General features: G+C 42.3%; 1 protein-coding gene across 4 annotated transcripts in view; it reads right to left on the bottom strand.

Annotated features, from left to right (window-relative positions):
- Tmem131 (Transmembrane protein 131) overlaps positions 1-15,926 on the bottom strand; it is a 96,867-nt gene that overhangs the window by 27,020 nt on the left and 53,921 nt on the right. For all 4 annotated transcript variants that reach the window (XM_065446853.2, XM_070535427.1, XM_070535429.1 and 1 more), the window contains exons 30-32: positions 11,464-11,585; positions 9,226-9,324; positions 2,174-2,353 (exon numbers count right to left, since the gene is read on the bottom strand). In XM_065446853.2, coding sequence (XP_065302925.2) covers positions 2,174-2,353; positions 9,226-9,324; positions 11,464-11,585 — 401 coding nt within the window. The remainder of the gene's footprint in view (positions 1-2,173; positions 2,354-9,225; positions 9,325-11,463; positions 11,586-15,926) is intronic.

Below are 15,926 nucleotides of genomic sequence, written 5' to 3'. Positions count from 1 at the left end.
TCGCCAAGCATTCTCAGGATGTCGCCAAGAAGAGGTTCACACTCTGATTTTCTATGGAGGGAATTAAGTGAACTGAGAGAATCTATGTAGACCACTACTTTTTTATAACCTCCTGTTACTATTTTTTCCAAAACCATAAGCAGGGCATATACTTCCGCTGTAAAAACTGAAGCAAACTGTGGCAACCTAAGACAATTTTCCCAGTGTTCCGATACGACTGCACTTCCAAGATGTTTGTTTGTCTTGGACCCATAAGTGTAAAACTCGGTGCAATCATTGTATTTTCTTGTAATTCTCAGAAATCTTGTATTATGAGTTCAGGCGGCGTTTCTTTTTTTCTTTCTTTTTCTTCTTGAGTAATGCTTGAGTAAGAGCAAAATCACAAAAATGTGCAAAATCATACTATGGGAGTCTGTTCGGTCTTCGGTGACTCTGAGAGCCTCGTTCAGAGCATTGCAGTTTTGGCGCATTTTTTCGAAACGAAGGCGGTTTCACGTTATGTGGTTTGGCACCGAGACAAGTGTCTCGGGCCTTGGTATTCGGTTGCTTTTAGGACCCTGCTGGACTGATGTCTTCAGGGCCTTTGAAGAGGATGCTGCTCCATCCTCTTCACGAAGCAGCACGGACTGCTCCATTCCACCACGGGGGCGGGAGGGGTCACTGCGGGACCACTATGCGTGGGCGCGAAGGACTCCTGAGGCCTCTGTGACACTACTCCTACCTGTGTCACATCGGCATAACTTCTTCGCGAAAGGTATGGTAATCGCTTTCTTGCTTCAAATAAGATTTTTTCTTTAACAGTCAGTGTAATTATTTCTTTTTCTGTTTTCCAGCAAGGGCAAGACTGCGAGTAAGCTGGATGGTCTCCTTTGCAGTCAACGCTATGTGGGGAAGAAGTGCAATTGCCAGATTGGTGATCGTTGGAGCTGCATTTTGCACAGGTTTGTCCTCTGCATGCATGTGATGCATGTCCAAACCTTTGGCATTTAAGACATCGTCAGAGGTTCGGAATATATGGTCCTACGTTTACTTTGACAAAACCTGCGTCCAGCAAGGTAGGCATTACGCTTGTTCCAAAGGTGGGTACTATAACACGTTCTGTCAGGATTTCTTGGTCATTTCTGGGGATGAAATTTTTTTTTACTTTGGTCACATTTCGTTCCTGGTAACCTTCCAGCAGTTCCTTATCATTCAAGCCCAGAAAGTCCTCCTCAGATATCACACCCCTGCTTGTATTTAGTGTTCTGTGGGCTGAAATTGTCTTTTGGGTCACCAATACTGGTAAGTTCTGAGAGCTCTTGTGCTTGATTTTTTCCATTTAGTTCTAAGAGGAGGTCCCCATTAGACATTCTTTAGGCTTTGTATGTCGGTCCAATTGTGTCTTTCAGGCACTTGGCCACCAGGAATGGAGAGAACTTTCTTAGTGGTATGTTGTTTTCACTGTGGACTGCATAGTATTTGGGAAATGATGGAGCATTCCTCTGAAAGGAGAAATAGAATGGTGCTTCGGTGCGGCATCTTTTCAGACGCCAATTACAGACAACAGATGTGTATGTTTGGCAACAGCGCAGACAACCTACCACAGAGCCCAAAGAGGGGACAAGGCAGAGCTTGCATACAAGTCTGCACAATGCCAGTCGTACGCCGTCACTATAACCAAATATGGTGTAACCAAGGTAGGATAGCCATACAGGGTTAACTCTTGCCACCAAGAAGAAAGGAAGCAAATGGAAAAGAGAAGACAAGCAAAGCCAAAAAGTGAGAGAGAGAGAGATGAATATTTAAGGAGAGCGAGACAAGAAAAGGCGACTGCCATTTTCTTTCAGGTGCATCAGTCCAGAGGTGCCGCCTATGTGAAGCAGAGGCCAACGAGGTGTGTTGCCTTCACCTTTGGGCCTTGAAGATCCGAACAACCGGAATCGGCTCAACCCCCAGGATCTCCCTTTCTGCAGACTACACGTAGGAGGGTAAAACTCTCACGTGCTCGGGTACGTGGTGCCACAACACACCAAACGCCTGCTGACGCAGACGCCTCTGCAGGGGTACCTATGGTTGTATGTGTGCATGTGGGCAGATCTCAAGAACAATACTTTTTTTTTTGCCTTTTTTGAAAGCGACTGTGTTTCTTGAAGTAAAAAAGCATGAGGGCCCATGATCCGGAGGCTAAACTCACCAGGGCTGCGGCTGGTAGGAGGTGCAGGAGGACGAGGCGGACTGCCTGGTGCCCTCGATGGCCTGGCTGAGCTGGAACCGGCCACAGCTGCAGAATAGCTCAGTGGACGGCTCATCCGTGTGCTCTTTTGCTGAAGCGCAAAGTTTTCCGTCTGCCTGGCTATTTCTGCCAATGCGTCATCTGCAAAGCACACAAAAGCAGTTTATGCATGGAGCATAGATCAGAGCAGAAGCACCACCAGAGAAAGAGGACCTTGCTTTGTTTACACTACACAAGAGAAGCAAGGTACTAAAAATACAAAGGGCCATGAAAGTTACTAAAGACGCCCACGAACTAACTGCTACCACTGTACCAGAACATTATAATTGCATTCCTACTTAATAAAATGCTAATGTGATAGTATAATCAAGAGGCACTGGTGAGAACTGCACCCACAAACTCTTCAATCAACCTTTACCACTATCACAAAACTTACACAACAAAATTATATTTTAAATTCAGTGCAGTGCCATGCCATGAAAAGGAAATAAGAGACAAGAGCAAGTCTGTGGGCTGACTGCCCATGGAAGCATCCATGTTCAGAAACTCTGCCGGCAGCCAATGAATTAAATAACCCACTATCATGTTTACAACTCGCTGTTCTTTCTTAAGCAGCTCTGGAAACACTGAATTAATGTTCCCATACAACTAAAAGCACTTCAATTTACCACCTGCCTTTCATATTTTCAGCTGCGAATTTGCTGCGACTTTAACAAGTCAGACCCAGATCTGTATTTAGCTTATTGCACGAAAACAAAATTGATGCTTGCATTGTCTTCTCAGACTTGTTTTTAATAGTATAGGCTGAGCGTATTTCTGCAATAAGGTGCAGTGCTTTCATACAGCTGGTCATTCTGCAGCAGCACCGTAAAATGGAGTGAAAAAAGAAAAGAAAATAATAATAAAAAGCTAGACATGCACAAAGCTGTGAATGTCTAGGCCAATGTGTCTAATATATTACCAAGGTCCTTGAATACTTTTATTCTGGTCATGAGTTCATGAAACTCCCACATAACGCCATGGGAGCACTTCATATAGCACTTGCAGTGGACACACCATGTCACTGGCGCCAGTAGAAGGCCATCGGAGTTGATGTCAGACAGCGTCCACAGGCGTTATGTGCAAATGCCCACGTGTGCATGAGAGTCGACTGCCATGGCATGTGAACATAGTCGGCACAATGTGCAAATTTCCACGCAGTGTTTAAAAATTTACATGTGAACAATTTTGAAATTACAATGCATCGTTTCTTTTCTGGGTTCCCCTGCATTTGTAACAGTGGCCTAACTCAGATTTTAAAAGGTACACATGGGACTATTCTACTGTTCGAAATCAGCTACAGAGCACTTGCATGTTGCATTTTTAATTAATTATGCATAACAGGCCTGAATTGCTGGTTCTTATTTTATTTATTTATTTACATATACTGCTGCCTCAGATTTGAGACACAGCAGGAGTGGGTACGTACATCAAGACAACACACAATCAACATGTCACATGCAAATGAACTTCGTCTAGAAAACGCTCATGTGGCAATTCTCGGAGATCAGTATGTACGTTATTCCACAATTCAATGATAAATGGCAAGAAATAAAATTTGAAGCTATCTAATTGAGCTCGAAAGGGAACAATATTCAAAGGATTGGCTCTTCGTGTTACATGTACCGAGGAACTAACAAATGTCACAGGTACGTCGACAACGACAGAAGCATGTACAATCTTGAGCAACATTATAATCCTTTCACACGTGCGCCTATGTGCCAACGGCTCAAGCGACAGCAGGCCAGCATGCAGAGAAGGGGAGAAATTACAATCGTATCAATTAAATATATATCTAACAGCTTCTGCACAGCCTCAAGGTTGGATACATCTTGGATACAAGCTTGGATACGCAGTGAGGTGACCAGATAACAGATGCATATTCTAGAGTAGCTGCTCACATTACACCTTTTGCATGGTACATCTCTCTCCATGTAGTGACAGCATGCTTCGCGATAGCGACAATGTCTAACATTTGTTGTGTGCCTGCATGTCGGTCCAGCTGCAAGGGTAAATAACTTATTAACTAAACTAATAACTACCTAAAAAGCTAAACTTAATTAAGTAAGCTAAATCTATAACTAATAAGACAGCTAACTAAACTCACTAATAGCAAACATAACTAAAGTATATAATAACTAACTGAACTAAATCGATTGACAAAGCAAACTGAACTAATTACCTAACTACAGTGGAACCTTGTTACCACAAACGTATATAGCGAAATATCAGATAAAACGAACTAAAGCAAAGTTTGGTTGGTCCATGCTTTGTTTCAATGGGAGTTCTGTTTGCATAATGAAAGAAAAAATTCAAAATTTGAGGCCGGATCGGTTGTACCGAAGTTGGTTTTTCTGTTCATGTGGCTCAAATAGGTCAAAGAGTAAAAAAAACTCTAATAAACACAACATTTTTATCGTTTGAATCGTGATAGCAGACGAGTTTGAATCGCCTGCTCTTGTTGCGTGCCACGCTATCTAGGGGCAGCGAAAGTAGCCAGCATCAGCTGACCAGCTCGTGACCAAACTCTCAACCCCGCCACCTCTTCATGCAATCTGTGCTTTGTCATTCCATCATGCAAATCACAAGTTTGTCTTGTCGAATGCCCTCAAGTGCTGCCAAACAAAGATTACGTTGTTTTTAAAATAAACTGATTTGTGCATGTGGCCAGCATCGCAGTGGGTGTGTTTATTTTTGATCTTCAGCACAGAATGAAAGGTGTGGTGACAAGTTTATATCAAACATTAAATGTAAAAATTGCGCATTCTTGCAAGTTTGTGTTGTCCATGTTCAAGCTCTTTAGGCGCCCTTTCATTGAGCTTAAGTGCACACTTGCTGGCAGGAGTTTATATGCATACCTTTACAACAAATATTGGACATAATGAATTAATTTAAATGGTGCTGTTTTATGAGCCAGAACCACAAACTGATTATGGGGCAGGCCATAGTGGAGGACTCCAGATTGATTCAGACCACCTGGGATTCTTTATAGTGCATTTAAATCTAAGTACATGGGTGTTTTTTGCATTTAGCCCCCATTGAAATACTGCCGCCGTGGCTGTGATTTGATCTAGCGACCTCGTGTTTAGCAGTGCAACACCATAGCCACTAAGCAACCATGACAAGTTGGATATAACAAATTATTTTAGCTTAAAATCTGACTTCATTATAATGAGGCTTTACTGTAATAAGTAACTAAGCTCAATAATTACTTAACTAAGCTCACTAATAAGTAACTTAACATGACCAAACTAATACTTAACGAACCTATCACCAAATAGAACTAACATAACAATTAAACTAATTAACTGGAGAAATATAGCTAATAATCAAATATACATACGGCTAATTAACTAAACTAACAAAACAAACTAATAACTAACATCCAATGTAAGAACTATGTAAACTAAATAATAACTAACATAACTAATGTAATTAAACTGAACTAAAATAACTTAACAATAAAACTAACTCATATGTAATGAAACTAACTGAACTGAAAATATTAACAACTAAATGATTAGCTATGTAACTAGACTAATAACCATCCTTAACCAAATATAATGTACATAACAAACTTCAAAGCTATTCTAACAGAACAATTAACTGGCAAACTAGAAATATAATTCATTAACTGAACAAAACAAGAAAAGCTGATCAAACTACAAAACTAACCAGCTAATTATCTATAATTAAAGTAATTAACCAAATAATTAAGCGTAACTAAACTACCTAGCTACCCCAAATAATCAAGTAACTAAACTAACTAAGCAAATTTAAGTAACTAATCTAACTAACAGGATAATGTGTAAATAGAGACAGCTGAGCAAAACTTTTTGTGTGAGGGATGATACTAGGGAGCCATGTCAATCGTACAACACCGCAGCGTATCATTTAAGTGCAAACACATCGCAAGCTAAATTATTTCACAAAAAGTTCCCATTGTATGTTCACTCTGCAAACATGCTGAAATAAATGTGGGAGAGGCACCTTTCCTGGTGAAATATTAGCATGATTGCGCAGCCTGGCCATCTGCTGTGGCAGATTGACCCCTTTCTACTCTCCAGCTCCACCGGTGCCACCTTACATACCTAGATGAAACTTTCAGGGAACTTTCGTGACCAGAAGGAAAGTATAGAAGGACCCCGGTATTACCAATTCGCTAGTGAAATGTGGCACGAATGAAAATGTGAACTCTCAGAGAGCTAGCTCTTCTAGCATGAGGACGATGGCAAGTACAAACCTTGTCAATGGCTTTGCTTATGCCTTATCTGGCATCCATCTCCATAAAATGTAACTTTTATCCTATATTACCATCTGTACACGAGATCTGTAGAAAGTTATTAACAATGTCAGCTACTACTGCGATCCTATGAGCATAGAAAAAAATTATAGCACAACACGGTGGAAACAGTAATTAAAAATTAAATTATGGGCTGTTACGTGCCAAAATCACAATCTGATCATGAGGCACACCATAGCAGGGTCTCCGGATTGAAATTGACCACCTGGGGTTCTTTAACATACACTGAAATCTAAGTACCGTGGGTGTTTTTGCATTTTGCCCCCATCAAAATGTGGCTGCCATGGCCAAGATTTGATCCCCCGACCTTGTGCTTAGCAGCGCAACACCATGGCCACTAAGCAACCATGGAGGGTGTTGTGTTCTCCAGGGTAGCGTACCCCACCGCTGCTGAGTTGGTGCGATGCCTGTTTATCGAAGCTCAACCAACGTTACTATTGGGTCGCGTGGCGTTGTCGGCAGGCTGCAGGCGTCCAGTAGACCATGGCAACCAGTCAAGGATGACATTATTTCTAGTGCAAAACTTGCATGGTATAGTCAATGGTTGGTGAAAAATGAGAAGAAGAGAATGAAGTGAAAAAGTACATTGCGGGGCCCTTTTAAATAGGCCCACTAAATTCGTAGGCGGGATCTTGCTCACGTCAACATCACATGACAGGCACTGAGTCTGGTTGTGGATGGGCAGCTGATCACTTCTCCACGATGAACTTGCATGGCGCCGCCTCCGCTTGTGGCAACCCTGGTGCCTGGTCGGGGATGGGCTGCTGATTCATGCTCCCAGGTGAGGTGGTACGGGCTTGCTTCCTCTGGCGGCAACCCGCGGGGCCTGCTTGGTTCGCGGAAAGCACGTCCAATTGTGGATGGGCGATTGATTCATTCTTCTAGGCGACGTTGGTTCACGGAAGTTCTCCTGTAGAGCTTGACGGTTCGTGGAAAGGGTCCCTCTAAAGTCGCACGCACACAAAGGGGCCTGTAAGCACTGCGGGGTGCCAGCCAGACCGGCAACCCCTCGAGACGACAACAAAAAATTGGGAATTCACCCTTAATTTTGATGAAGCATGGTGGTCGAGCATCCTTTTTTGCACGGGGTGCTACACACCAACCGTAACAAGGGTCAACAGTGCAAACTACCAAGCTACAAGTGAGAGAGGATAAAAAGCTCCCCTGCCCACTTTTCTGGCTTCTGATGTTTCTAGGCACAATGATGGCGACTGCTTACCGTTATATGCTTGGAATTTTGTTGCCATGGCAACAGTCTCAGCGCTCTCCTCCCAATGTGGTGTCAGCAGACAATGTAACTGAAGTGCTGGTAGCTGGATTAGTTTAAAAGAAAGTTCCTTCTGGCTATTCAAGCTGTGCTAAACTCCAAATTTCTTTATTCTGGACCTCCTTGAGCATTAATATTGTGCATTAATTAACTAGTATAATGCATTAATACGGAAGGGTGTGACCCTATGTTTACAAAGATTGACCGATAATTCGGACACTGATGCCTTGGAAATTCTTGCTGTTCGATAATTTAGACTTTGCTTGCACGACCGCATGCTAATTTGGCCACAGAGTCATGCAGAAATAGCAATACTGTTGTCTTAATATGTTACTGGCACCTTCTCGAAGGCGACTGTAGCGAAGCTTAGCCAATAAAGAAGTCACTGGCTGTACCCAAACCAAGGGACAAGCCAAACGAAGCCACAAAGTTGTAATGCCTGCATTTCTGTAATTTGATTTCTCGTGTGAATTCGGAGCGTCCTGTGTTTGTTCCTTTATGTTATATAGTGAAAAAATTCTAGGCAACTTAACTGATTGCTATCACAAAATTCTGCGATCCAGAACTGTCAAGCAGTTTCAAACAGTGTAAACTACAGCCTCAATGTCCTTGCTGATAAGGGCGGCAAGGGCCAACAAGTGACAATGACTATTGCAAGGAAACCTGCTATCATTTGACTATTGGAGTGCATTCAATTTTTGTTTAAATTGTCAGGGGATGGAGATTCTGTGCATGTATAGACTGTAAGTCTACCTGTGGCGACAGCGTGACAATGGTCGAAATATGGACTGATCAGGTTGCAGTCTATCGTGTGTGTGTAGCAACATGCTAATGAGCTTTTTTGGCCACATGTGGAATAAAGTAATTTATTTTTTAGTGAATTCAATATTTTGGACTTCCGGATATTCAGGCATTTAGGTAGTTACTGTAAAATTGACTTAGTGGTTGACGACTGTGCACATGAAAAATAGCTCGGTATAAAAGCAGACAACTGCTAAGCACGACAGCAGTGTAGCATCTGGGCTCGTATAATTGGTTGATCACTTTTGGGGTTTGCTTCATTTATGTGCGACATCACGCCCAGCAGGTTTTCTTACTGGAGCAATGAACACGCTGCCAATGGTTTAGCAAATCACTATGCACCAAGAGTGAGGCTATTTCCAAACATATAAAAGTGACACTACCCCTGAAAGTGATCCATACAGCCCTTGGTATTGTCTGCTTTTTTTTTTTTTTTTGCATCAGCACCTCTCAATGAAAAGGGCCCTGTTTCTATTACATTTCACATCTAGAACACCGCAATTTGTAATTTCACAAGTTCATGCATTTGTGGGGCTCAAAGCTAGCTCCAAGAATGGCTGCCACTGCTACAAGCTATTCAAAACTCTGAGTGCACCTACTCACCTGGGGCACACCTAGCTTCCTTTGGAGAATCCCATAGCGGAGGTGGCGAGCTTCTCCTCAAGTGCAAGTCAGGCTCACTCTCAAATGAAGAAGACCGTGCTGCAAGAAATATTTTGTTGATCATTCAATGAAAAAGCGCAAAGTAACGGTACTGTAGCTTACAACTTTGGATGCAAACAACAATGAGGTACTACTATAAATATGGAGCTAAATTGACCTGTTCCTTCGACAAACTGGCTATAGCATTAGAGCCCTGTTTACTAACACTCAGTTTTTGATCATCTCCAAGTAATACATTTACTCTCGAAAGGCAACATTCTGTCTAAGCAACATTCATGCGGAAGAATGTTTTTGAATGCACCTTGGCAGATCAGAGCTATTTGGCCAAAGCAAGAATCCTGCAGTATCTGTATCTGGACGCATATTTACACAGCACAATATTCCATCAGATTTGACATAGCATAATGCACAAACATGCTAAACCTTGCTTCCATGGGAAATGCAAAGGTTAACATGCAGCCATTTCCAACTTTTGCTTCAAAGTGCCACTAAATAGGGAAATAAGGGCGGAAGCAGTGACTTATATCGCCTCTGGATCTACCTAACCAAAGTAGCATCAGTGCTGTGTCTGCATGTGGCTTCCATTGTTTACAGTTTAGCATGTTATGTTTAATCTTGAAGACCATCGCTCTTGATAAGGACCTCGGGATAACACACAGACAAGCAATATTTTTTTCCTGGTGCTTCGCACGTGGTCCATGTGGCTACTGTTCTAGCACTGCGCATTAAAACGGCTTCTTCATGCAAATAAATTGTTGGATGCACAAAAGTTGATTTTATTAGGCTAGCATTATAGGGACACTCCAGGTTCATTTCTGCCATCATCGTCGCCGTGAAGTTCCTTCCGTATGAGCCAAAGCGTGTGAGGGCGAGCCGGCGAACGCGGTTCAACGTTGTGTGCGCAAGCGACGAACGGCGCCCAGATCCGTGCCCTCTCCTGTGGCGAGGGAGGAGGGCCGTTCTTCTCGGGCGGCTGCTAGGGTGCCTCGATGTGCTTGCACATGTTGCAAATGCTCATGTTGCCCAGCATGCAGCAGTGTCCTTTGCGCACATCAAAATGCTTGTCGTGTGTTTTTGTTGCAAAACCAACGCGTAGTGCGACAGCAAAGCGGCCTGTATCAAAACAGCTCCTTGCAGACACTGACGCGCCTCAGTCACAAATTATGCATGAACGTGCCCAGTGTGACTGTCACATTATGCCATTTAAAAGGTCAACATCATCATTTGCCAACAACAAGAGTGAACCAGGCAAACAAGTGACTCTTAGCTTGCAGAACTTCCAAGTTGACTCTCACTTGCATGTTACAATATGTGCATGCTAGCATAAATTAAAAGGACATTAGAGATATACTGAATCACTTTAGATCAATGAATTATTCTGGAACTCTACTTTCGTTCATTCCACGATAATAGGTTGATTATTAGAAGAGAAAATGACATTTAAAGCTTAATTTCTGAATTTCACGCTGAAACTGCCCTAGCAGGTACATCAGTGTGACGTCACAGATTGCAAAGTACTTTTTCGCATTTTGGCCACTGTGGTATTGTAAATGTTCTTGAAATTTTGCAAGTTCAGTCTCCGAATAATTTAGAATACAATGCAGTTTATTTTTCCAGATAAAAATTTAGCTAGGCTCAAACAAATGCATTCAAAATCCATGATGTCATGGTGAGCTGGTGCGAGAATTTCAAGGAGGCGTAGTCATCAGTCATTCATTCTTGTGCCTGGTATACGAAGTGCGTTCTTTCTGTAAGAGTGGCTTTTTTTGGTACTATTGAAAGGTTAGCTCGAATAATTTTTCTTTAGTGTCTCTATAAAAGCACTTGGTCCTGCCACCATGGGCTTGGAAGTTGTGCAATAATGAGTCTGGTGCACTTCTGCGTGGGTCTTTTGCTACTCGCAAACTACTGAAGTGCATATGTGACATATAATGGTCTGGTTAAATCTAAAATGCAATGTAAAATTTATTCTACAAATCAATAAATTGTGGAAGTCAATGCAGAAAAACCGGATGGGGTCAGATTTGTTCCGACTGCTCACGGAACTGTACGATACCGTTCGTCCAGCAGAGCCCAGTTTGAAAACCCCTAGGCTAGGCACATCGAAAAAAGCACTTCTAGCTGCTGTTGTGGAGAAAGTTAATCTAAATGACTCTGTCTACTTGAGGAGCAAATTACCTTTCATTTTAATTTCAGCTGATTTCCTGAGTTCAGTGGATAGCCTTAAGACTTCAGGTTGCGGTACATGTGGTTCTTTGGTTTCTATGCTTGTCTTCGGCTTGTAAGGCAGCTCCAATGTGCTGAAGTGGCAAAAACAAAAAAGAGCATGTAGTTAGAAAAAGTGCATGAGAAGTCATTGTATAAATTAAACTGCAGCTTTAGAACAAGTATAAAATGGCTACAGGCTTCACTGCAAACTGCAAGATGATTCTCCATACATATCAAGCCAGCCAACAAAAATGAATGGTATTCTTAAGTTCCAAGTCAACAATTGGATTTCTAAGCTTAAACTCAGATTATTAAGGAAATGTTCATGTCATAACACAAGATGTTACATTGAAAAAGTTTCTAATCAAATTAACCATGTAGCATTCACCACAAACCCAAGATTAGCTAGAAGTTTACTCTTCTCAATAGAAACTGAAGCTCACTACAAAAGCCTTAGCTGATTTATGTAAAATTAAATTATGGGATTTTAGGTGCCAAAGCAATGATCTGATTATGAGGCACGTTGTAGTGGGGGACTCCGGAAATATGGACCACCTGGGGTTTATTAACGTGCACCTAAATCTAAGCACATGGTTGTTTTTGCATTTTGCCCCCATAGAAATGTGTCCGCTGTGGCCGAGATCCAATCCCGCCACCTCCACCCCCCCCCCCCCCCATGCTTAGCAGCCCAACACCATAGTCACTAAGCAATAGCGGCAGGTAAAGGATTTATGTAATCAGTGCCATACAAATTTCACTCAGTTTACTGAATATTTAGTCAAACCGACTGATGGGCAAGTATTTCGAATTACAATCAAAGTTTAACCAAAACTGGGAACATGCAGGTTCTCACAAAATAAATTTCAAGGTGCTAAATTGGTAAGGACAAAACATCACAATAGCTGAAGAAACTGTTTATTTTTCGTAGAAATGTGCAAAATGCCCAAAGTAAGAACATTCAACGAAAATTTAAAAAAAAAGATATTTTGCAGAAACTTTTTCTGCTATGGGTTCAATGCTTGTGGGCAATATCAGGCAGAACATATGAAGCTAAATTCGCCAAAAGCCACCTTTGGCTTTGTTTAAAATTTGAACAGACAATTTTTGTACAATGTGAAACAGAGGAGTACATCGCCTTTTCTCTACATTACTCGTGGGATAGGAGTACAGACAGGAATATTTCATCAGCCTTTCCCCTCTTACCATGCTATCAATAGAAACTGAGTTACATGCCAAACTTCTTCCTCATCCTCTGTTCCTACTGCAATCCGTCAAATGACATTTGCTGCCTATGACTTAGTGTTGGGCTAAGACATTTTGCTGGAAAATCCCTACTAAAAACCTCGAAACTAAAGAAAATAATTTCCAGGTGTGTTGCCTGTAGGCAACACTCGTCTGTAAAGGGTTAATATGACACATGTAGCCAAAGAGGCAACGTAATACAACAGAGGACATAAAACTGACGGTGCAACCTGCTACAGGCTTGCCTTTCACACATACAGTTGAACCAGCTTTTAATGAACGCAATAGTTCCATGAAAAGTAATCGTCATATCAGTTCTTCGTTATATGTGAACTCTCCTTTTCACATGTGCAAGAATTTACACTGAAGCTGGTGTCAGTAATTACGATTCAATGCTAATTCAATCCAAAAATCGAATTTTGAGTATCTTCATTTTTGTTTCTAGCATCTTTCTACAGCTAGGCGCAAGTTTTCATAACAAACAACCCGCCTAATTTATGTGTAATGGTAATCTGTAATTAATAAAGGGAAATGAGACATCCACCCAAACGTAGCTAATTGCTACAAAGGAAACCCATGTGGGTTCTTCAAAAGAAAGAAACCCACAGTTGAAGAAAAATTCATCCTGATCCGGGACTCGAACCCAGGACCACCGCCTTTCCAGGGCAGCTGCTCTACCATCTGAGCTAACCAAGTGGCTAGCAGGTGGCAGGGCAAAGTTGAATTTATCAACAACTTGAAGCAAAGGCAATAGTTTGACGTAACAGTTCTGCGGAAACCCACAAGGTGGAGAGAAGGAATTAATAAAGGGAAATGAGACATCCGCCCAAACGTAGCTAATTGCTACGAAGGAAACCCATACAGGTTCCTCAAAAGAAATAGCCCTGCAGTTGAAGAAAATTTGTAGCAATTAGCTACGTTTGGGTGGATGTCTCATTTCCCTTTATTAATTAATTTTCCATACCTTGTGGGTTTCAGCAGAACTATTATGTCAAACTTGCCTTTGCTTCGAGTTGTTGATGAATTCGGCTTCGCCATTGCCATCTATTAGCATCCTGGTTAGCTCAGATGGTAGAGCGGCTGTTCCAGAAAGGCGGTGATTCTGGGTTCGAGTCCCAAACGAGGACGAATTTTTCTTCAACTGCGGGGTTTTTTTTTCTTTTGAGGAACCCGTATGGGTCTCCTTTGTAGCAATTAGCTATGTTTGGGTGCATGTCTCATTTCCTTTTATTAATTACTTCTCTCCACCTTGTGGGTTTCTGCAGAACTATTACGTCAAACGTTAATATGTCAATCTAAAGAAGAAAATCCGGCATCATTGCTTTTTGAAATACAGTCGACTTCTGTTAATTTGATCCTGACAGAACGACTAGAGTGGGAGAGTTATATGGCAGATCGAATTAAACAAGAGGCAGAACGAACACCAAGACACACTACTGATCCATTTGGCAGCACAACGAAATCCCCATAATTAAAAATCTCTTTATTCAAATTGACAAATAATTCGAACTGTTCTGTTTGTCCCTGCAAAGTTCTATGTAGAGTAGAACCTCGTTTATACCTTCCGGGGAAAAAGGCGAGAAAGAAAGTATTAACTGGGAAAACATACGAACTGAGGTCACTAAAAAATTTGACACTGAATTGTAGTTGACATCTATGTAATGTGAAGCGTTGCATGAGTCTTTTCAGCACAAGATGCCAATGCCTCCAAGCTGGTTGGACCCAAGCAGCCAGAGACGCGCACTATCATTTTTGTAGCCTCGGCAAGCTTACGTTTGTGCTCCTCGAATGGACATTTACAGAAATGCGCATGCACCGTCAGCAGTGGCTGCAAGTGCTCTCGTTGCTGGTGGTTAGGCACATGACACTGTGGGAGAAGGGAGCATCGAACCTACAAGCAAGGTGCACAAGCGAGTCTCTAGCGGTGGACAGCGCACTGACTTCCTGTACTGCCTCGCAGCTGCTGTTGACGGTGCAAAAGCATTTCTGGAGAAGTACATTTGGCCTGGGTCAGCAGCTTCTTAGAATGGAGAATTTTGGCAGGAAGTTTGACGTGCACACTGGACGTGAATCGTTGCTGATGCGAATCGTTGCCAATGTGCATTGACGTAAACCGCATGTCAAGTTGATGCCTATCGAGGCGCGACACATGCTGGCTACTCGAGACTCCTGTAGTTTTTCTGTTGTGTAGTGTTTTAAGATGGCAACAGGAAACCAAAATGAAATCTAGCTGGTGATGACATAGGAATACAATGCCTACGATGCCATCAGAATGAAACGTTATGCTTGCTTCGCACAGCCTGCAGCATGGAACAGTGGAGTGTTTGGGCTATTGCCTATTCAATGCGTGTGGTATGCTTCCAACGCACTACGCCTCATGTGCTATGAAACAGGTAGGTGAAGATGCACATCGCACTAGGGTTGGTGGTGATAGCTGTGAATGTGGCATGCAATCCGGAGGCACAATAGATGTGGTGAACAGAAGTGTGGCGAATGTACAATGTGGTGCTAGAGGCCTATCCAAGTGACCCTTAACGTCACCTTTAGTCTCCTGCATCACAACAATCATGTATTAAGCAAATAAAGAAAGCGCTTCACCACACACATAATTTGATGTAACCAAGATGGTGGACCTCAGGCTGAAGTCATAATTGAAACGCCAACATGCGGGAGGGCGATATATTCCTGCCGCTGTCCATTCTCCACACCATTCAAGCTTTAAAAACGTGTTTCAGCTTTCGAAGCTGTACTAACGAGAAATCGGAATGCGGCCATACTGGTTAGGGCAAGGTAGCCGTGTGGGAAAGCCTGCTTGCGGACTTTTGCATATCGTCTATTGCTGGTACCACAATAGAAACTTGAGTGTGTGTCAGCGCTTCCACGTGAGATGGGTGGGCGAGTATTGCGGGGAAGCTGCTGCGGTGGGCGGCTACTGCTCTCGACCATGCATGCCTCGTGCCTTTTCTTGTTTACAAGGGATCTGGTGGCTGGAAAACGTATCATTCGATCACAGTTTGCAGTGAACTGCACATTAGTGCCAAAAGATTGGTTTTTCCTGGAAGCTATGAACCGGTCAAAAAATAGTGTTACTATATTAGGTCATTTTTTGTGTTCTCTATTGCAAATGTTGGTGCCAGGAAATTGTATGTAATGAGATCGTATCAATGAAGTTCTAATCTATTTGAATAAGG

The sequence above is a fragment of the Dermacentor albipictus genome, chromosome 3 (genome assembly GCF_038994185.2).
Source record: "Dermacentor albipictus isolate Rhodes 1998 colony chromosome 3, USDA_Dalb.pri_finalv2, whole genome shotgun sequence".
Classification (NCBI taxonomy): domain Eukaryota; kingdom Metazoa; phylum Arthropoda; class Arachnida; order Ixodida; family Ixodidae; genus Dermacentor; species Dermacentor albipictus.
The sequence above is the reverse complement of the archived record's forward strand: the minus strand, read 5'-3'. Positions and strand labels throughout refer to the sequence as shown.